Genomic DNA, 23,974 nt, shown 5'->3' on the forward strand with positions numbered 1-23,974 from the left:
CAAATATTGTGCAAAGGAGTGGCATAACGTAGAGTGAAGTAGTGTACAGTGTCTCATAGTGAGATGGTATACTTTTAAGTAGCATGGAGTTGTGAAAACTGTTGTGAATTGGAGTGAGATCTCCTACAGTAGAGTGGGGTGCTGTTGTGTAGTATTGGAAACTGTCATAAAGTAAAGTGTTTGTACATACAGTGTACAGGCATAGTACAGTGTAAATTTGATTAATGGAGTGTACGCGGATAGAGTGAAGCAGTCTAGTAGAGTGGCACAGAGTGTAGCACAGTTTTGTAGGGAGGAGTTAAGTGGAGGAGAGTACACTGGAGTGTTGTAGAGTGTAATAGCATTTAGGTTATCAGTGCACTAGGTAGCTTAATGTGCCCTGTTGGTGCCACATAGCAGATGAATATACATGACCGAATAGGGCAACTCTGTAATCACCAACAGTCTTGGTATGCTATTCACTCAGTGCAACAAAACAAAGCTACTTTTAGACTTTGTAATTAAATGGCTGCAACTCCTTATACGTACATCTACATAGAGTAACTCATAGTAGGGGTTTTCAAAATCAAGAATCGTATAAAAGTTTTTTGATTTATAGCAGGGTAAATGCTCATACATTATTTTTATATGCACAACAAAATTAATTACCTAGCTAGAGCCAATAGTGTTGAGCATAAATTTTGATTGAGACACATCAAAACCACTTTGGCACACTGTTTCTAGCGAAAAACCTGCTATTTGTAAATTACTTGTGCCTGGCTACCTATAAATATAAAGGTGAATCTCAATCTACCAGCTGTTTGCGTGAGCCACTGATATTGGGCATGCATCAACTTTCCTCAAATAGTCTTCTCTTAAAGTGCACTTCCTTAATCCTGTATGGAAAAACTGCTTGCAAAGGTACAATAGGCGATTCTAAACCACAACAAACTACTACTGTTTAATCATGGTGATGGCTTAAAGGTAAAATTCAACAGGAAAAAGCAGTTTCTTATAATTGCCACATAAATTCTGAGCAATAATTACCCCCCCCCCCCCCTCCCCCCACTTAAAAAATAATGATCGCAATGTGAACCGTGAGATGGAATAAAATATTTCAAACATGTATACCTTTGATAGTTTGGTTTCATATTTTTATAATTCTTGCTTCGGTAATGGCCAATATGATTTGGTATACTGAAATGTGCATTGTGAATTGATGCCATGTAATTACAAAGTACTCCCATTCGAGTTATATAATCCTGTATTGAGATAGTAAATGAGGTCCCTTCAGTTGTGCTTCAGTAAACCATAGCTCTGCCACAAAGGAATCTTTCAACTCTGGTACAGGTTTACAGCTGTTCCCTAGATGTCCACTCATGGTTGTGCTTCTTAAGTGTTTTTTTGGGTGTTTCTCCAGCCCTCCACAGTTGCAAAGTACTGTTTTTAAGGACACCGCTTCAGTGGGTTGAAGCACTCCTGTGGGTGACATCACAAGTAGCTGATCTGTGATCCCCCGTCTCAAATCCACTGATGCTTTCTACTGAAACTGTATGCAGCCTGCCTTGCTCTGCAGGTCTTTCTCTTCTGTGTCCGGAGCACCAATATAGTTCTTTAAACCAACAGAGCCACTGTTTGTTATATGAACAACAGTGGTATCAGCCTTGGATTGAAGGCGAAGAAACTGTAGTGATGACTTGTACAATGGGACTTTTCCAGTTGCCGTTTACCTCCTGGGCTTCTTCAATGTGACAGCAGACGATTTAAGTCTTCTCTTAAAAACAGCATGTGGGTGCTTCAGCTTGAAGTGAAGGTTGTGATCTTCAAATGTGATTGTTGGTGTACAGATCTTTTCACCACAAATTTTAATAGGAGTGTCTTTTTTTTTTTTTTTTAAATGTATTTATTCCATTCACTCCACCATTAATAGTTCTCTGAGGAATGTTTTTAAAATTCATTTAGTCCTAGGGGTCTGCTTTACATATTATCACAGATTCCTTGTGCCTTGAGTCCTGCCAAAGGGACAGGATGATCAAGCACAACTAACCCTGATCACACTAGATTAGTATCTCTTGCCAAACCTTGTTTCTTAAGGCAGGCAAATAGCCTTTCACACTAACTACTATTCACCTTCATGCACTTCCATGACAACTCATTTTTATTTACCGCTTGACTTGTGGTATGTTTTCTGGATGGCTTTCTTTATTTGTTTGCTCCCACTCTCTTCATTGAATTTGTGGTTAACATTCCTCACAGTGTGTATATTCAAACCATGGTTGCCAAGTGGTTCTACTAACGCTGCAAACTGTTTTCTTAGTGACAGTAAATTTGAAGGGCAGGGTTGTAGAACTGCAGCCCCTTTGTCTGGCCACCCATCCGTGCGTTCTATCCAGATATAATGGTGTATTGGACCTGCTGTACATTTCTGCCTAAAGTTTTGTCGACCTTATGACATGGCTAACTTGTCAGTTGTCAAACCTTTTTTCCTACCCCATCAAAAGGTAGTTGCGACTGCTTGGACTGTATCCCAGGAGTACAGAATCCTATATCAACTGCCCACATTAGGATACGGCGACTGCTCTCTCTGCCCTTCCCTGAGGCCAAGTGAGACACCATGGTAACCAAGTGCATAGTCATAAGATGGGATACACTATACATCATGGTCTGCTATGTCTCAACCAAGAAAGTCCCTCCAAATAGCGTTCATGCCAACTCAACGGGTCGTCCCAGTGGCTCACATTTGCGAAGTGTCCCCGTGCAGCCACACAGTGATACATACTTTCAGGTCTTTATTGGTTGATTACAATACTTAATGCTATGTATATGGACAGCATTTAGCAGGAAGCTATCAATTAGATAGGTTACTTACCTTCAGTAACAATATTACTAGTTGTTACGGAATATTAGGCAGATTCCTCACTACCATACATAGTCCCCTGCAAGTTAGTGCCATTGATAATAGGAAAACAAGGGATGTAATGTATTGTGCACTATTATTGTTCCTATTCTTTTCTCTTTGGTCCTCTTCACATGCCTTCATGAGCTGCAGACAAAGGACACCTCCCTAATACTGCAGTCTGGCCCATTTTTTATGGAGAACTGTTGTGGGGGAAATGTTTTTTGCCCTAGTTAAAATATTTATAAAGTCTACTGGAATAAATATATTTCCACCAGTTAATGTATTTAAAATGCTAATGTTATTCCAAAACACACATGATTTTATGAATGTAAACTTTCCGAAATTGGACTTCAAGCACAATATTTTAGGAGATACTCAGCCGTGGTTATTAATGCACAGAATTGTAATTTGAAACTGATGGAGAATTTTGTAAAACATAAGTACACATCCGAAATGTTGCTGTGCATCTGTGTTATCCCAGGTCTAGGGCATACGAGGGGCATGCTGCTTTCAGGACAAGAGATATACAGTGCAATAGCATGGGATTGCATTTCAATTGGTTCTTGTGGAATGGACATCCGAAGTGTTTGTATTTCTAATCGTGATGAGAATGAGTTGTTCTGTTTTATGGCTTTGAAGAACTATCTAATTTTATTGTTTGCTTTATAATACCACTGAGGGTCCTACAAGCTCCTAAGTAGTATGGCTACTAAGTATACCTAGTATTACTGAAGATTTCTACGATGCAACTATGAAGTGTCCTTGTTACTGCTAATATAATCATTACAATTATCATTTGTCACCACACTTCTGGCGGAGCAACCAAATGCTTCATGAAGGAAAGTAAGTGTGTGTGTGGTGTTTTTTTTTTTTATTACATTTTTTTTTTTTTTTTTTGTGTGCTTGTCCTTTTTGAACCAATACGCCACCTCAAACAGCATGTGTACAACCCCTTATCTATTATTTTTTTTTTTTTGTATTTTTTTTTTTGTTGTGCAAATGTGTTTATGTAGCACAAACCGATTTGTGGTCTGATTTTATGGTTTGCATAGTTGCACCTTGTTGTGCCTTTACATGCTTTACTGTAAACTTCTAGGTGATGAATACTCATTTCTAGCTGGTTTCTTCAAATGTATTTATCTGTTTTTCAGCCTTTGCCATTCACTTCTCGCCCATTGTACTCCCCAAGCATGCTAAACCTCGTGCTGTGCTTCACTGGTTTCAGAAGGAAAGATGAACTGGTAAGACATATTAAACCTTTTTTCCAGTACGTGCTACCTGAGCATGATTGTTTAAATCTGAGCTTTTATATTACCTTTAAGAGGTTCTACTTCTTGAAATTCAAGCCTAACTTATAAATCTCAGAAAGTGTTTGTTTATAGGCAATTGAATTAGCTCTGCTTTTATGGATGTTTCAGAATGTACCAAAGGGTACAGAACGAAAGTAGTACATTACAATGGGAGCAGTTGGTCTTTCAATTTCCTTTGCTGCTACATGATAGGTTGGTTTCTTTTGAAGAGTGTTCCCAATCTGTCTGCTTCAATTACTAGCTTTTACTATTTAAACCAGGGATCTCCAACCTTTCATCCCAGCTACTTATACTATTAGTGATCACATCAGATAAGATTACATTAGTGGTGACCCATGCACGACTGCCAGCAGTGATCACTTAATGCATCAGTCAATCAATCAAGATTCCTGCATTACGTTATGGTGTATATATGGGATGATCGATTCAGATTTATTCTGCGGGAGAGCTACCAGTTGCTCACGAGTGATTTGTTGGAGAAGCCAGTTTCAAACCTTGTTCTTTTGTTAAATTTTTCTGACTAAACAACTAAGAGTTGCTTTCAGTTTGCCTACTCATTGTTATCCTTTTTTTTAAAATGTATTTTATTGATTTTTCGCAAAGCTAAAAAATACAACTACTGAAATCCCCAGAATGCATAACATTATTGATTTAGGAAGGCGAGGCTATTATAAGGATCCACCTCAGTGTCTTTGGAGCCTGCTTCAGCATGTGTCAATAAACGGGAACAAAGTGGGGCTCAAATATCTTTTGGCTGGGACGTAGGGGACAATAATGGTGCATATAGTTCACTCGTATCACAAAAGATAAGTTAATTAAAGATGGGTCTTCGAATACTGCCCGACAGCGATGCAATACGTTGTTCAGCATGCAGGAGTGCGACCTCGGCAAATTTGCGATGGTGTGGGGAAAGAGGCCTGACATAGCCCAGGAGCGCCATGGCAGGGTCTGGGTCCATGACTTGGTCTAGCAAAGTAGATATATGTGTGAAAATGTCCTGCCTGTATGCTGTTGCAATTTCATGTGAGGTGAGAAAATTCAGCATGATCTGCTGTGCATTTGGGACATTAGTAAGGGTGAGATAGGTCAATATTAGCCAGGAATTGGGGAGTGGTATATGCGCGATGTAAGAACTTTTAATGGAGGAGTTTGACTGTTTATCAATATTAATTTAGTCTGCAGGCAACAGTATTGACACATCTTATCGGAAATGGGGAGGCTTAAGTCCTGTTCCCAGACCGCAATGCAAGGAGTATGTCACAGCTGAAGACTGGTGGAGTAGAGGCGGGACACCAGCCTAGTGCTATCTGGTGATAAAATCACCGTAGTGAGAGGGGAAAAAGTAGGTGGCTCTTCGGACAAAGTGGGAAGGTTTTCTCTATGTACTCTGCAGACGAAGGTGTACTGTTTAGTCAATTGAGGAGGTCTAATCCCCTACCTCAAAGTTGGAGTGTTCATCTAATTTACCACTTATAAAGAGATTGCCTACTGTGCGGATTTGATGTGCAGATAGTACGTGTTGTACCAGCACCTCTTGCGTCATTGGTATCCATTGGTCATCAATGAGAGGAATGTCTGGCATGTATAAGGCGTCATAGCCCAGGTATCTCCAGAGATGGGACCTTGCTCAGCATGTCATAGAGAGGGTATGGATTTCCCGGGGTTCTTTGTGGGGGGAGGACTCTCTAGATAAGAGGAGAGAACCACCTGTTAATTTGGGCAGTGAGGGTATTGACGGCTGCGCCATAAATCAGTGTATCACCTCTTCTTTTTGGCGATGGAGAATGATGACCAAGTATTTGAAGGAGTCATCACACCATTTTAGGGGATATTCTAGAAGGCAGGGAATGGTAGCATTAGTAAGTGGGAAGAGTTTCGACTTATGCCAGTTGATCAACAGGCCAGACAGGCTACCATACCGGATAATCTCCTGAATGAGCGAACAAGTTGCAGGGCAGGGTTCCTTACAAAGAGCAGTATATCTACCACATACACTGTAGCCACAATGGGGCCGTTCTGGAATCTGAGCTCCCTGTGTAAATGTCGCTCCTGAAGGTGCTGAATCTGGTGGGTCCAGGGCAATAATAAAAAGGGGGAGAGGGGGAAATCCCTGTTGGGAGCCCAGAACATATCAAAGACATCTGTGATATGACCATTGACCTGCAATAGGGCTGGCATAAAGTAGGAAGATCAAATCCTGGAAGGCCAAGCTTAAGTGTTGCCCTCAGAAATGGCCACTCAAGGGAGTTGAAGGCTTTCTCGGCGTTCAAAAGGGCAACCGCTACCTGGAGAGCTGGATAGAGTTTGTTCAGTAGTGCGAATATTGTGCACAAGTTTATGGTAGTGGAATGATGTGGCACAAAGCCAGTTTGATGGTGGGGAGATTATATGTGCCATCTGATGTGCCAGGTGAGTTGCAAGAAATTTCTCCAGATTTTTTTTTAATCAAAACTGAGTGACAATGGCCTATATGAGGTACAAACATGCGGGCGTTAGCCTAGTTTGAGAAAGAGGGTCACTACAGCCTCCCTCATGGATGTAGCGACGATTCCGCTGCGAGTGCCTCATCATATATTTTAATGAGGTGGGGAACCAGAACCGTCTTGAAGGCCTTGTAGAAATGGCTCGTGAAGCCATTCAGAGCAGGGGCCTTGTAGCCATCAAGGGTATTGATCACAATACTTACTGCCATTCATAAGGACAGCATTTTGCAGGAAGCAAAATTATTCATGAAATGTATTCATACGTGATGGGGGGGCTATGAGGAATTGCTTTTGGCTGGTTGTAAGTCAAACCATGGCTATCTCAGACAAATAAGACATGATCTTTCTTGCCCGCTGTACTTCGTGCAGTGTATATTGTACGATAATGGTCAAGTGTATAGGCAATATTATCCCTAGTACCCATGGCACCATTCCCGACTTGCAGGCTGGTTATGTAATGGACTAATAGCTTGGCTTTAGGGTGATTGCCAGGGTGCGACCAGGTTGATCCCTTTAGCCATACCTCCAGGCATATTTACTGATGTATTGTATCTCATGGTCTGCCGTCTGTGAAATTCTTGCAAAAAGAGGAAAGCTTATGCAACAGTGGGAACTGGGCCCCTGTTGAAGTGGCAGTCTATAGCCTGGAGTTCCCTTTCCCCACGAGCCGGGTCACTTCATGTGCACTTCAGGACTCCTGAATGTTTTGAGATAGACTTCCCTAATAGGTTTTGAAAGGATCCAGAGGACAGCTTGTTTAATAACAGAGCCAGAGTTCAACAAATAGTACTCATTGATAGCCGCAGCACGATCTGATGTGAATGTGGCATCTTGCAGTGCTAACTCTGGTAAATGCCACTGTCTAGGTATGGGATGTGGGTGTGGCATTTGAAAGGTGAGATGGACCGGGATCAGAGAGTGTATGATGTAGGCGTTTCTTATCTCTCAGCCAGAGCAGGATATTTTAAGAGGTGAACCAATAGTCCAGGCGAACCAGGAGTGATTGGGTGGAGGATGAGCAATAAGTTTAGCCTCTAATGGAAGGAGAGCGATTACGCCAGGGTCAAATAGGTCAGATGGTCAGCTATGAGCTCCTGAAGTGCCCGGAGTGAATAGGGTTTAGGGCTGGCAGCGGACCCAGTTGAGTCTACTAAAGGTTTATATGCTATATTAAAGTCACCCCAGAAAAGGGTAAGGTTGGCAGGCATGCGAGTGATGAGGGCAGTTGAATTATTAAAGAATGGCGGGCTGTCCACATGGGGTGCGGGGGGGGCCTGTGGTGTGTGTTTTTGTGTGTTTATATATATATATATATATATATATATATATATATATATATATATATATATAAATGTGTGTGTATCCTGCCCACTTATGTTCTAGAGTACATACTCCTCGTGAGTTCTAACTGTAATATGAAAAATAACAGTGTTGTCCCCAGGTGTGAGCAAACCTGCAATCGTCTTGAGTGTTTAAGTGGGTTTCCTGAAGGGATGCTAGCGTTATGTGATGTCTGGTGAGGAACGCCAAGATTTGTTTCCCTTTCTGAGGGTTACTTAATCCTTGGATGTTCCATGTAAGGCCTTGGATCTCTATGGTTTAGAGTACATAGGCATCATGTGTTCGATGGCTAGCCAGCAAGCATCGTGCACGCGCACTGCAAAGTGGCAGTCAAGGATGTGAAAGCAAAGAGTAGCAACAGAAATACAATACCATCAGTACAGCACATCCCATCACCCTCTTCCAACCCATACTGGATTACAAACCATCCAGTAAATCCCCTAAACATTCCACAGCAACATGGCAGTATTCAGCATGGGGTGAGGCAACGTCACAAACAATGTGGCCTAATTTAAGGAGAGCTGAAAAGGAATGAACTGAATCGCAGGCAGTGCACCGCCCCCAAACCTAACACATTGTCCATAATAACGTAGGCCCCTAAATAGCCATGTCCAGTGCCAGGGAGTGCATGGTAGCCAGGAGAAATCAACAATTAGTTGATCAGTAGAGATCATCAGACAGGGTGGCAGGTCGCTGAAGAAGTCGGGGATGCAGCACGGTCCGGCGTCTTTTTGCCTGGGTGATTGGTCAGCTTTGTATGTCGAACAAAAGTCCTGAACCTCTTCTGAACTGTCGGACATGCAGGATTTACCATTGGTCTCAATACGCAATATGGCTGGATATGACATGGCATATTTGCCACCAGTCTTCTGGAGGGTGTTTCTGTGGTCCTCCGGAACTATGCAGGAGAAGTCAGAATGGAGAGATAGTGGATCCTTGATATTGTAGAAGACCTTTTTCGTGGGCCAGGCTGAGTGCTGTGCATCTATCTTTGTAATTCAATAGGTAAACAATGAGGGCCATGATGGGGACAGAAAGAGCAGTGTCACTGTATTCGGGGGGGGGGAAAAGAGTGGGCTGTAATAGAGTATGGCAGCACGCAGAGTAGGCCAGCAAATTGCAGTAGCTAGTCTAGTATAATGAGGACTCAGATGAGGCCAACCACAGGATGCCAGAAAATAGATAATCAGCTGTCTTCTAAGCCACAGGACGGGCAGAGTTACAGTAGTTGCAGAAATTCAGTATTAGGTGGGGGGGAATGTATTGGCAGAGAAATTGCCCCCCTCCTGTTGGCTAAGTACTTGGCGGAAAGGGGCCTCAGAGGCCATCCCCAGGCAGGAATGTGTTTTATGATGCAGTTCACAAGAGCACACGAGGGGGGGGGTCGGGGCACATAAGCAGATCGGTAGTATCAAAGCGTTCCAGACGGATCCTCTGAGATGGCCCAGCATGAGCAGTGTTATCAGGGGTCACTGGACCACTCCCCAGTGTTGATCAGCTGCAGCAGGTTGGATGGAGACTGGAGGGAGGTATGGTAGTGGAGTGCGGCCCTGACCCCTGATTGCAGCGTCAGCAGTCACTCAATGACCTTGAGCCCACATGTTAGACCTCCCACACAGTCTCTATTAAGGGGCCGCTACTGGCAACAACTTGGGCCCGTTGCTCACGAGCCCCGCAAAGGTGGCGAAGCGGCAGGCAGGCAGGCCTCTGGCACCGACTAGGCAGAGTGGTCTCTGCCTCACCCACTTACCCTGTTTGCCGTGGGATCTCCGAGGTAGTGTGGGGTCACTGGGCTCGTCGCAAGGTGTGCAGGCCGCTCTAACTGCGGGGAGGACCTCAGTCTGGGTCTGCTGGTTTTCAGGCGGCCATCCCAGGTTCGGGAGATCTTGGCAGCAGCAGGAACGGGCCACGATTGCCAAAGCTTCATTGGCAGACAGCCATTATGGTCGCCGCCGTGGCCACAGCCCCAACTCCGTGTTATCCTTAAGCTGTTTCAAAAGCTCATTCACCTAACTAACCGCTGATTGCTAAAAAGGCAATGATTGAATATTGTCTTCGAGGCATGTCCACCCTTGTGAGTTCATTTTAGACCTCAAGCCCAAAGTACTCAGGAGTGTCACATATGTATTTTCCTTAAAACCTTTGTATTCTTATGCACCATTTTACTTCTGCCTTGCTGTGTATCTTGAGGAATGTTGCCTATGTTCAGGGACAGATTGCTTTAAGTTCAAAGAAACTTTTGCTGGAAGTCATTCTTAAAGAGGAGATGGATGAGCTTGGGTCCTATAAAGCACAACTTTTCACGGTCAATCTAAGCTAACAAGCCTTACTATCTAATACTTTAACTCCATGGTGGGAAATCCTCCTGTGCTTCTCTGGCCTTTCCATTTACGCTGCTGTTAAATTTTAATTTACTAGTAGAAGGTGATTGCGGACTAAAATGTGAGAGCGTAAGCCACTCAATAACCAGCAGTCCGGTTTCGGGACACATTGACTTGCTTAAAACTGGTTGGGGCCTAAAATATCTGTATTCACTTTAAGAAATAGGCCATTTAATTAGAATAGGAAATCATTAAACTAGAATGGAAATGTACTTTTTTTGTTGTGTAATGGGATATCTGCAGACCACTTAGCCATAACCTACTGGTTTGGGACCTCTTTCATTTTTTATTCTAAGATAGATCTCTAATGGTTTCCCTTACCATGCAGCCATGATGGCCAGGCATACAACCTAAGTGCAACGTTTCCTTCTCTGTCATTTTAGTTTCAACCCAGTTAGAAACTGTGGAGTTTATAAGTGGGAAATGTAGCTTTTGTGTGTGCATTTTTTAGCTTTACTGCTTAATCAGACCGTTGTATTAGACGAACCACCTATTGCGTACATTGGGCCATAAAATGCAGTTGTGCCTTTTTGTTTGCATAACATCTCATGTGGCTAGCATGTAACATGCTTTATCACACAAGACATGCTACATATGAAATGATCATGAGAAAACATCTATACTGCGAAGTAGCACCCCCTTCTGTTTTGAGTGAGGGGAATGGGTTTTTTAGCTTTTTTTTTTTATTTTTTTTTATTTTTTTTTTAGCCAAGGAAGGTATAGGTACAATTCATCCAGAGTGACAAATACATTTCCGTAGGAAGCAGCACTACATTGTTTGCCGTGGTGCTCTGATACAATATGAAACGTGGAGACATCCTCTGTATAATTTTAACAGATGATCTGCAAATTGTCTATTATTGTTAAACTGATTTTGTCCTGATGGAGTGCAGTTGTTATAACCGCCTAAATAAATGGTTGGGCTACTATAAGGAACGTTGTGCTGCTGTTGTACAGTGGAGTGTGTAGGAATCTGGCTCTTTATATAGTGGACCAAAATGAGGCACACTGTAATGAGTACAAGCAAACACCAAGAGAATTAGAGTCACAATTGACACTCCAGATACTCTTTTGTGGTAGTGTGGGCGAGCAGTTGGGTACTTCAGAGGGTAGTTCTAAGTATGTATTGCACACGCAGGCAGTAAGTGAGATACTCAGTAAAGAAAAACACCAATTAATAAAAATGTACTTGTATCAAGTGTAATAGCAAGTCCATCAGATTCGGGTGAGTACTTTTAGAGTTAGGAATTTTACACATTTCAGAAAGACGCTGCAATTTTTGAAGCAGTAAGGTTATCCTATGGGGAAAAATATATACTGCATAGGAGTCCTCAGCAGCGACACACAGGTCTTCTGGAGTTAAGCTAAGCGTGTGGCTAGCTCCTAAGCAGCAACAGGTCACTTCAGGTGGCACTCAGGCATCCAGGTGCAAAGGTGCTGTTCATCCTCTGGTGCCCCAACGTTATCGTATGGGAAAGAAACAGACACTGCATACGGATGCTTAACAACGACTTACAAGACTGTTCTTCTGGACTTGAGGGTGAGTATGGGGCAAGATCCAAGGCCACACCAACAGTTCACCCCAGAGAGGGCACTGGGGGTGTCCGAGAACAGAGGTGTTACAAAGTCGGATGTCCTATTCACTTCAATGGAAAGCAGTCTGGAAAGGAAGAGGATGCAGGCAGGGACCCGGGAGCCAATCCGGGGGGGGTGCCACAGGTGGGCTCGATCCTTGAATCTCTGGCACATATGGACATCTTTGGTCCACTTCATGTCGGGCTTTGGGCCTCTGGCTCTGGTGTAGTGGTGTCTATTGGCTTATTGTCCCATGAAGGGGATACTCGTGGTAGGAGGGGGCCTCAGGTGGCATCTGGAAGTCCACAGTGGCCGAACACAAGCTGGCCTTCATCTCTGGAGGGCCTGGGAACGACACTGGCACCATTGGTTCACTTCACTTCAGCTCGGGCTGAGAGGCTTGGATGCAGTTATGCCAGTCATTGGGTTTTGGTAGTTCTGGGTCATCACAGTTCTTCTTTGGTTGCCTGCAGATGCAGTGAAGCAGCTCACCTGCTCCAAGGGAGTTCTTCTTGGCTGTGTGTGAAACACTGGCAGCTCTCCCAGTTTCTTGGAGGCTGCAGTGTCAAGATGGGTCAGTTGCTCCACAACGGTCGGGTGCAGCAGGTAGGCATTCAGGGTTGGCATCAAATCAGTTGTGCTCCTTTGTTCTTGTCAGCAGGCTTGTTGTCTGCTCCTTCTTCTTTTTTGTCCAGCGAATATCTGAGGTCCTTATATCGGGGTGGGGGGGTGGGCTCTGAATCAGTTTAGACGTATTAATCAGAGTGAAGGGTAGTAGCCAATGGGCTACTTAAAATGGGTTCACTATGCCCCCTGGATGACTACATCCTTTGGGGAGTGGGCATCACTCTGTCCCAGAGGTGTGTCCAGCCTGAAAATGCAACATGCCTCCTGCTTTGCTAATTTTACCACCTGTCCAGGTGCCAAATAGGCCCTGGGGTGGGGGCGACATTTCCCTTCTGAGGAAAGCCAGATCTGCATACCAAAGGCTGTGAGCTTCTTTGAAGCCTCCTGCCTTGGTATACAGATTTGCAGGTCATCCTGTTTGGAGGGATGTGTAACAGCTCTTCCAGTGCAGGCTTTGTTTCGGATCCCCAGAGAGAAAAGGCTCTCACCTTTTGGGGTCAGAACACCATTAGTTGGTGACTGGCTGGCTAGTTAGCCCACCAGCAGTTGGTAGGTATTCAGTGGGCACCTCTAAGGTGCCCTTTGGATGTATGTATTAGTAAATCCATCACTGGAATCGGTGTGGGTTTAGTAATACAGATGTTTGATGCAAATCTCCCTATGTTCCTTGAAGCCATCATGTAGCTGGGGAACTCGTATTGGCCACTGCCCAGCACATGTACTTAAAATGGTTCCCCTGTTGACTTACTATGTCTCGGAATCAACAGACCTAGTTGGGGCATATTTGCTGATGCATATATGCCTTTTCCAGTAATATAATGCACCTTGCCTTAGGGCTGAAAGGTCTTCTGTAGAGGTTACTTATACTGCAGGCCGTGTTGGGGGACATGGCACACAAGTGTGTGCCATGTCGGGTTCTCGCTATTTCGAGCACCTTGTCATGCATTGGTAGGCTGTGTTTGATACTGGGTCCCTTAGAGTGCTGCTCTTAGGCACCCTCTTTAGTATCGCTGCCCTAGGAACCAGAGGTGCAATTTACTAGTGACTTGCAGAGGTGCTGAAGGGCCTGGCCTCTTGGGGATCAAGTCTAAAGGTGGCTTGTTTTCGGGGAAGGAACACTGGCAGTGGGGACCTGGCTTGACTGAAGTGCACTGGCCTCCAGCTAAGTTGGATCAAAAAACAGGCTAAATGTGTGTTTTGGTTGCGGGGTCTGCAACCAGAACACAGTTTCTTACAGAGACTAGAGTATAAACAAAGTAGGATAGATAAATAAGTCACAAGCTCTGAGTGATGATCTCTCGTTGTAATCCACTTGTTTCTAAATTTATATATCCCTGCATTTTGGATGTATATGCTTGTATAGGATGTAACGTTTGATTGTATGAAATCTTGCCAATTAGTAGTGTTGGAAAAAGATATTGTCCTATAAAGGCAATCTGCTGACATTTAATGTTTTTAGTTTCTGATATTCCTGTTTAAATTCTGTTTCTGTTCACTTTCTATCTTTTCCTCTTGAGCATGCCCGGGTTTCAGAGCTATTGTTACAGGTTTGTGGTTGGTCCTAATCTTTCTGTAAGATATTCACAGCATATCCACATCTGCCAATAGCCATTTAGCCTCTATGATGATGCTCCTTGTAACACTCACTTGACCACTGTGTCCAACATTTATTAGAGTGACCTGGACAGATGCAATGCTAATTTATTTAGTATTTTTATTTTTAAATGGTTTTATTGACTGTGCAATAACGTTTTGCACTTGAAGCATATTTGCCAGTGACCGATTAGCCTTTTGTTGTATTTGTGAAATCCAAATTGACCATATGAAATGTATGTTACGGCAAAGTACATTATTAATTTGTTTTCATTTCAGTAAAATGTTTTTCAAATTATACATGAAACATTTTCCATTCCTGTTCAGGTAAAACTTGTGAATTTGGTGCATCACATGGGAGGAACTATTAAAAGAGATTTCAGTTCTAAAGTTACTCATCTTGTTGCTAGTTCTACGCATGGAGACAAATTCCGGGTATGTTAATGCTATTAATACAAAGCTTTGTTTTTTTCATATAAATATTTTCCCTGTTCATTTTCCTGTATAATAACTTGGTTAGTTTTCTGTTTTCACCATTAGCTTACTGTTATTGTTTGCTCTCCATTTGTTTTCTACACCATTCCTGTAAGTGTTAGGAGTAGCAAGCACTTCGGAATGACAATAGACTAAAAATCAATTCTATTCCAGTCTCCTGTTGCCAATAGAGCTGGTGCCTGACAAATACTCTTCTACTCTAGAGTTGAGTACTAATGGATGGATTGGTCTGGGCTGCAATTAACTGTTGATTTGCTTGTTGAAACTAAAATTAGATTGTTTTTAAATTACTGTGTGCTAGGTGGTATCTGGTAGTGTGTGCAGGGAGTAAACCAGTCAGAATGGCAGTATGACAATTATCTTTGACCTGGTGACTATTTGCGTTGGATGACATTTTGGCAGGGTTACTGCGCGGCAGAAGCCAGTCTAATGCCTCTGCCATTTATCTGATTTCCATCTTGCGTATGCCAGTTTTCTCAGAGCTAGTATTTTAGACTAGATCCTTTTGGTTGGAGGTAGTACCAGTCTGTGTTTAGCTCCCAAAAATAAAACTTCAGTATTTGATACAGATGTTTAGGACCTAGTTAAACATACTACCCAAAAATAACCGTTACCAAAATTGAGCCTTTCAAAGGGCGTAATAAATAGTGAGAGATCAGGACTACTTCTTAATTTCTATATGCTCTAGAATGTCTTGATAAGACTATTTGTTTTCTACATAATCAGAACAAATTGGAGAAGAGCATAATGTATACATATTTGCAAGCCCCTGTCTAGGGGAGATCAATTTAAATTATTCCATCTATTTAAGTTGAAAAGTCCATCGTATGCTGATCAAGAATTGAATCACTTAATTAAAGTGTGTTATTATTGTGTGTTTTTTTTTTTTTTTTATTTTTTTTTTTAACTTGGTTGGGAAGTTGAACATTTAGTTCCATGATTCTGTGTATGACTGTTACAGAATACCTGGTACAACAAAGTGTAGTTTGACTGCCAGGCCATTTCCTGATTATGGTGCTTCCCTCTACATCAGATAACCTCTTGATTGTTCAGGCATATAAAACAAAAATGCTATTTTATTACTTCAGATTTTACAAGTCTGTTCTATTTCAGAACCACAGATAAAGGTTCATCCCAGAAAGTGGATATTGATACCTGCTCAGAATAAGATAATACTGAACTGTTAGATCCCACATAACTGTTATATGGAGAATTAAGTTTAGCGTAGGTCTACAAAACTATTTCCCTCCGCTATCCCTATCCTTTCTCACTAGCTTCCAAGGCAGAATGATCAGTGATTGCTAACTCCTATCCTCATGACACTAATACTCAAATTTTCAAAGCTTTAGTTTCTGAATATAAAAACATTTAAGCCACTTTTACTACGAATATCAAGTTTTCATGTTAACTGACAGTGTGTTGTTGAGCTCCTCCGTTTAGAGCTGTTGAAGTTTTTATTCTGCTTCTTGGAAGGCAAGATATCTTACAACAGGTTAATGAAGAATTCACTGAGGTTGTCACCTTGAATGGCAGGCTGTATGCACAAAAATGAAGGATATGTATTAGGCCCTTGGCTTAGTAGCATATTGCAGTCCTTATGCACAAAAAAGGACCAAACTCAGTCAACCAATCATAATACACCACCCTCCGGTAAGGAGCTTCCTTCCCTCAGATTTTCCACTGCACGTTGTGCTTAGAGGCTTCCCTGAGCTCTGCTCTGTTTTTTTTTCTCTCAGACTTAGTCAGAAGACTTTGGATTAAATCTCTTCAATATTTTTCTTCAGCTAGGTGTTCAAACTGACAACCATGCCAGGCACCAAAGAAGGGGCTTTTCAGATCATGTAAATGACCCCCATGTGGACTGTAGATATTGTCTCTATCCTGACCACAAAACTAGACTTCAAGGTATGTAGAAAGTGTTTTTTTTTTTTTCTACTAAGACGTTAAGACAGAGAGGGTCATCTCCTCAGCTCTGGTTACAAAAGCTGAAGACCAGGGACGATCCGGTTTCTGATGAGGACAGTGCCTCATCTGCTATGTCTGCCACTAAAAAGCCTGAAAAGACATAGTGAGCCGTCAACGTCCCAAGAACCTCCAAAAAAGGTCTCTAAAAAGACTTCTGAGTGCTCTGTAAAAAATCGTAGCCCTTCCACGAAACACCAGGGACAGGCTGGTAAACCAGGAGGGTCAGGTTCGCTCTTAGAATGTAAGAAGACTGTTTTTGAGCCCCAAACGCTGCCTCCGCGCATCAAACATGCATTAAAAAATACAGGATCTTCATAGTCGACTGCGTCCTCATCGATGGCTTCGGTATCGTCTAACTTCAACAGTACTCACTATTTCCATGTTGACCGCAGCCTCAACTGAGTCCTTGTCGACGATGCGATCATCTTCATCAGCGGGGCATCCTATACCTTCTCCGCAACTTCATTCGTTCACTTCTCTCTACGGAGTGCCTGTCAACGGCCCCACCATCGTCTGTGCCACCAGCGACTATGCCTTTGTTGACAGGGTTACCAACGACGACACTTCCGTCAACAATTATTCTGTCTATGCCTCCGCCGTCGCCAACAATCCGGCTGTTTCCAACGACCACACCTGTAAAGAGACCAACGTTCTCTCTTTACTCATTTACAGACCATATTTCTGGTAAAGAGATCAAAACATCATTTGACCCCATCTATTACATACTCAAGTAAGGTATCCAGGTTATTACCATCACACCTTTTGAATGAGGATGATGGGATGTTAGGATCAGCTATAAGCCCCTACCAGTTACAGGTTAAATGTCAAGGATACTCTGACTATTCTTATTATGATAACTATTATGAAAAGCCGCCTCATAACCAGCAACAGGGCCTAATGTCATTGCCTTCTGGTCTGGTATCAGAGCTCCGAGCTATGTTGGCAAGCTCCAGACAACGTTTTCCTTCGATGCCTGCGAATGTTCCACAACCGGTGTTTGCCATCATTACGCCTGCACCATCGCAACCTCATCAATTGCAGGCACCGCTTAGCCCTCAACCACAGGGCTCACCTCAGGTTCATCCACAAACTTCTTCAGATGACGGGGCTGAAGATGGTGAGATTTGCTTGCCTCAAGATGAGCGGGATGAATATATACTTCAGCACCTGAATCTCCTGTTCCACCATCGGTGGAATCCCCTCTTGAGGATATAGGTACTTTCCACAACCTTTTGGAATGGGCGGGCACACGTTTTGACCTTCAGATGCCTGCAGTTCAGCAAGACTGTTTACTGTATGATTTCAAGAAACCCCACAGGAAAACCATCAGAGCTATTCCAATAATAGACCATGTTTGGCAGCAAGGGTTAAAGATGAGTAACCCTGCAACAGTACCAGCGGTACTGCCTATATTGGATAAAAAAATATAAATCTACAGATGATGCTCCTGCATGCCTTTCCGGTCATCCAAAGCCAGATTCCGTAATGTCACATGCAGCGCAATGACGCTCCAGGAGCCCTTCTGTGCCTGTAACCAAGCCACCAGATAAGGAAGGTAGATGCCTGGATAATATCGGAAATCGATTCTCGTCAATGTCTGCCATTGTTGTGCGTGCCACAAATTCCCTAGCGCTCCTTGGCAGGTTTAATATCTATCTCTGGTCTGACATAGGTCAACATTTAGATGAGCTTCCGTAGACTACCAAGGTTGAGGCCAAAAAGGTTCTGATGGAAGGACGGTGATCCTCTGCAGAAATAATCGATTGTGCGCTAGATATTGCTGCCGTGGGCTTTAGACTTCTAGCAGGCTCCGCAGTCTTAAGGCGTCAAGGGTGGCTAAAGACAACTCATTTCCACCCAGAGGTCCAAACAAAAATTTTAGATTCTCCCATGTGATGGAGAAGCACTTTTCGGGAAGCATGTTGATGACACCCTCCAGGCACTTAAGTAAGACACTGATACCGCCAAATCGCTTGGTGCTCTGCAGTACAAGAAGGTGCCCTTTTGTGGAGCGAGGGGCAGGGGGACAACCTTCCTTTCGTGGTGGATATCAGCGATATAGGTTTCCATCTTACTCCTCCAGCCCCCAATATCAGCAAAGACTGCCTCCTACGGTGGCATACAATAGACCTCCTCACAGAGGAAATCCAGGAAGACAGACAAACCAAGGAAACCTTCCGTAAACAATGACTGCCGTCAGATTCCAGCTACTCCTCATTCTTTCCCATTCAGACACCACTTACATCGTTGGCATCAAATCACAAAAGGCATATGGGTATTGGATATAATGATTTGGCCACCTCCTGGAATTCACACAGATGCCTCCAGTCACACCACCTTCCCGGGTTTATCACCTACCTCCGCACATGTTTTGAAGCGGAGATAATAAGCAAGGGAGCAATCGAAGAAGTACCTTATTCACAAAGAGGGAGAGGCTTCTACTCCCATTTTTTTCCTATTTCGTAAAGTCTAGTCTAGGGAGGCAAATCCTGGACTTACGAGAATTAAACAAGTACCTAAAGAAACCATCTTTCCCCATGGTAACATTGAATGACATCTTAAAACTCAACAGAACAAATTATAAGGAGTCACTAGTCCTTCAAGACGCCTACTTCATATACCCATCTACCCAGACCACAGGTGTTTTTTATGATTCCGGGTAGCAGGCAGGCATTTCCAATTCAAGGTGCTTCCCTTTGGACTGAAATCTGCACCCAGGATCTTCAAATGTTTAGCCCTGGTCGCAGCTTACCTAAGACGCAACCGCCACCAAATTTTTCCCTACCTCGACAACTGGTTGATAAGGGCTCCGGACATTCTCTCTACACCCAAGTCTGTCAGCAGCCTTGTGTCTCTTCAAAGACCTAGGCCTCACTCTCAACCAAGACCAGTCTCAGCCCCTCCCATCCACAAGGATATTGTTTCTGGGTGCTATATTGGACACTCAGCAAACTAAAGCCTACCCATCTTTGGAAAGACGAGACAAGCTGATCACACTAGCGAAAAGAATACAACAAAGTTTCTAACTGTCCAACGCTACAAATCATTACTGGGAATGATGTCATCTTGTATAGAACTGATTTCACGTTGCTGCCTTCATATGCGTCCTCTCTAAGAGGAGCTAGACGACCAATGGAAACAAAGTCAGGGGTTGTTTGAGGATATACTACAGATAACTCCACAAATGATAGCTTCACTCCACTGGTGGACCGTACCGGCAAATGTTTCCAAAGGAATGCAATTTTTAGCTCCGATTTTCTCCACTAACCTTAACAACCGATGCATCAATGATCGGGTGGGGCGCATGTCTCCAAGACCTTCAAGTAAGCTGCAAGTGGCCTCCTTCTCACCATTCTCTTCATATCAACCTCCTAGAACTCAAGCCAGTATTCTTACCTTTGCAAGCCTTTCTTCTGAGCATTTGTGGATCAGCGGTGCTTGTCTGAACGAACAATACGACAACCATGCATTACATCAACAAACCGGGAGGAACTCGCTCGCACCTACTCTCCCAGGAGGCACAATCCATTTGGACTTGGTGCATTCACCATTCAGTGCACATAAGAGCGAGCACGTCCCAGGTGTCCAGAATACCATAGCAGATTCACTCAGCAGACTAAAACTATCTCCTTACGAATGGGCCTGGACCAGAAGACGCTGGGCAGCATTTTCTTCCAGTGGGGCAAGCCAAACCTGGACCTGTTTGCGACCTCCCAGACCGCCCAATGCCCCTATTATGCAAGCTGGCATCACCACCAAGGGTCGTGGGGGGGGGGGGTGCCTTTTTTCAATAGCATGGTCAGGAGTCTATGCCTAGGCTTTTCCTCCCATTCCTCTCCTCCAAAGAGTGATCAGCAAGATCAAGTCTGAACCCTGTCGGATAATTCTTATTGCTCCACGGTGGCCATGTCAACTTTGGTACACGGAGCTTCTACTGCTATCTGCATGTCCACTCATCGGATTGAAGCCGATTTCCCAAACTCCTCACCATCAACCAGGGCCACGCGAGGCATCCAGACCCCAAGTCTCTCCGTTTATCAGTATGGCTCCTGAATTCGACCATTTGAACATCTCCAAGGATTGCAAGGACATCCTGGTCAAAGCCCGAGCTGATAGCACAAACAAAACTTATCGGCTAAAGTGGAAGCGTTTCTGTCTTTGGTGCAACTCTACCAAAACACATCCTGTATCCTCCGCTCCGGACTAAATCTAACCTTATTTGCTACATTTAGTACGCTCAGGACTTTCCTATGCGTCCGTCAAAGTTCATTTAGCAACCATCTCTTGATGCAGTAGAATATCTGGTAGACCATCACTTTGGTCTCAAATGCTTATAAAACAATTTTTGAGAGGCCTCTTGAGGTCTTTCCCTCCAGTGAAAGCCCCATCTCTAGTATGGTAGCTTAACATAGTCTTAGACAACTGAAGAGCCTTTTCGAACCCATATGCAGGGTGGATATCAAATAGCTCTCATGAAAAGTGGCTCTGCTCCTTGCCCTTACTGCCGCATGCATAGAGTCAGTAAAATGCAAGCACTTACAATAGAAGAACCCTTTCTGAAGTTCACACACACAACAGGATTATTCTACGCACAAATCTCAAGTTTATCCCTAAAGTTCCTTCGGACTTTCATTATAATGAACCTGTAGTACTGCAGCCATTCTTCCCTAAACCTCAAACTGTGGCAGAGAGATCTCTAAATTAGCTTGATCTTAAGAGATGTATTAAATTTATTTAGACTGGAAAAAAAACACTTCGAAAAACAAACCAGCTGTTTTATAGCCTTTAGTGCTCCGAGGAAAGGATGCCCAGTGACTAAGCAGACCATTTCCTGATGAATTGCAAATGCCATACTCGTTTGCCATCAGAAAGGTGATCAACCTTTGCAGGATAAGGTTCGTGCACATTTTACCAGAGCTATATCCACGTCCTGCGCATTGCTCTCTGGTGTATCTCTACCTGACATCTGCCGAGCCGCAACGTGGAAGATGCCACATACTTTCACAAAGCATTATTGCCTGGATGTGAAGGCACTCCGGGATGAAGCAGTTGGCCAAGCGGTCCTTCGACATCTGGTCCAATAAAGGTGAGCCGTCCCATTCTTCCCACCTCCCCCTTCTTCTCTTGCACGTCACATTTTCTAAATAAAGTGACTAATGTACTTTTCTATCTGTTTTTATTCTCCAATTTTCAAATGTGACTTATTTAATACTTCAAATATTTTTTTCCTAATTTGCTCATCTACAGATATCAATAGAAAATGTGAGTTACTGCTTACTATTGTCATTGAAGCATGTGAATCTATGAAAGTTCCAATACTGGAGTAAGGAATAAGTTACTTATGTGTAACTGTGGTTCTCCAGTATTGGAAGCTTTCATGGATTCACGTGACCCACCCACCTCCCCTGGGGAGCTCACCTTCATTCTCTCAGTAGTATCCGCATTACAGCTCTAGTGCTTGGAAAATCTGAGGGAAGGCAGCTCCTCACTGGAGGGTTCTAGAGGGTGGTGTGTTGAGATTGACTGAGTTTGGTCCTTTTTGTGCTTAAGGACTGAGATATGCTACTAAGCAAAGGGCCTAATTTGTTTTCTACAAAAATGTAAAATTGCACTATTGATGGCAAGTGCTTACCTTTTCCACCTCCTTCCAAATCAGTACGTTACGGTCCTTATTGCAACTTCAAGGCCTGTGATGCCAGATAGTTTTCAAAACGTGACTACTTTTTTTTTATTTTTTAAAAGCAGATACTTAATACGAAGGTAAATTACTCCTTGCTCTTCCATCCTTCTAGCTGACCTGTATTTTCTTTCCTGTCTGGTTCCACGGCAGACAGATCATAAGAGAGATACTCTCATTCTTTGAGAGTGCAACAACATTGCATGCTTTATTACCAGTAACACCCCACCAGGTAATTCAAACAGTTTCACAGTATGCACCTTCTCTTCCTCCTATTTATCTACTGATCGGTGTGATCCATTGTTAATAAAAATAAAATAAATAAAAAAAAAAATATATATATATATATATATATATATATATATATATATATATATATATATATATATATATATATATATATATAATATTTTTGTTTGTTTGTGTGTTTTTTGTTGTTGGTTTTTTTTTTTTTTTTTTTTTTACAGGTCTCTCCTTTTAACTTACCACTTGGTGTATGCTGGCATGGGGCAATTTCATTGGTATCTACCCATCATCCAGCCACTTCTGAAAATTTAAATGTGATACCTGCTGGGTTCAGTGTTTTTTTTTTTTTTTTTCTCTACGTTTATTTTCTGTTTAGCATTTTAAAACATCAATATTGTCATAATATAAAATAATAATCATTCATAATTTCGACAATTCCACATTCTAGTCGAAGTCCATAAAAGCTAATTATCGTTCGAGTCTCGGCATTTGAAAAATAGCGTATGTTGAGAACAGCTTCCTCAATGAGTGGAGAAAAATTGGCTATCATAGTGGTGCACAGCTATCTGCTGACTCCCTGAACCTTTTCCCAGGCTCAGGAGGTCAAATCAGTAATTGTTCAAATCTTTGCTGTGGCGACCTCTTGATCAAAATGAGGTGATAAGTTGTTTTTGTTTTTTTTGGTTTTTTAATTGGATGGCAGCATAATAGAATGTTTACACCAAAGGATCTGCTTTCAAGGACTGTGGCAAAATCCTACCCATGACCAATCATATTACCACTTTCATAATGGTATATTAGACTTGACAGAGTAATATTGTCATCCTTGAACCAAAGTAAACCTAATCAGTCCCATGAACTAATGCCCATAATTACCATAAAAATTGGCTGAGATAGCTTGGAGGTGAAGCCATAAAAATTGTAATGAGAAACCAGAGGAAGCTGCTGTCAGTTTATAGGGTCAGCTTAAGGTAAGTGATTAATGTTACCAAACAGTTTAAATGAGCTCCAGTCTGATTATTTCAAATGTGTCAGTGGTCCTAAATGAAGTAATGACACTGTCATGGAATCCATTTTGTTGACTAGTTATGAAAGCTTTGAGAGCCATAATTCGATTCCTTTTGTCAAATTAAACTTGGCCTTTGTACCAAAAGACCTTGTGTGGTAGAATGGAAGTTACTTTTCTGTCACTCAATATTTCAATTTGAGCTTTGTCCCAAACATTCCTAAGCATGTTTCAATCCCTCTTCTTTCAGAAGTACAGTTTTCATTTTACTTAGAAAGGGGGATGAATAATTAAAGTAATCTTTTCTGGCACTCCCTGTGCAAATGAAGATTCCTATCTAAACAAATCTTGTGTCCCCTTTCCTGTACCTGCCTCTTGATGCAAGTGCCATGTATCT

General features: G+C 42.7%; 1 protein-coding gene across 4 annotated transcripts in view; it reads left to right on the forward strand.

The window, feature by feature from the left end:
* ECT2 (epithelial cell transforming 2) overlaps positions 1-23,974 on the forward strand; it is a 201,735-nt gene that overhangs the window by 41,178 nt on the left and 136,583 nt on the right. For all 4 annotated transcript variants that reach the window (XM_069213046.1, XM_069213048.1, XM_069213047.1 and 1 more), the window contains 2 exons: positions 4,030-4,119; positions 14,516-14,623. In XM_069213046.1, coding sequence (XP_069069147.1) covers positions 4,030-4,119; positions 14,516-14,623 — 198 coding nt within the window. The remainder of the gene's footprint in view (positions 1-4,029; positions 4,120-14,515; positions 14,624-23,974) is intronic.

The sequence above is a fragment of the Pleurodeles waltl genome, chromosome 11, assembly GCF_031143425.1.
Source record: "Pleurodeles waltl isolate 20211129_DDA chromosome 11, aPleWal1.hap1.20221129, whole genome shotgun sequence".
Classification (NCBI taxonomy): Eukaryota; Metazoa; Chordata; class Amphibia; order Caudata; family Salamandridae; genus Pleurodeles; species Pleurodeles waltl.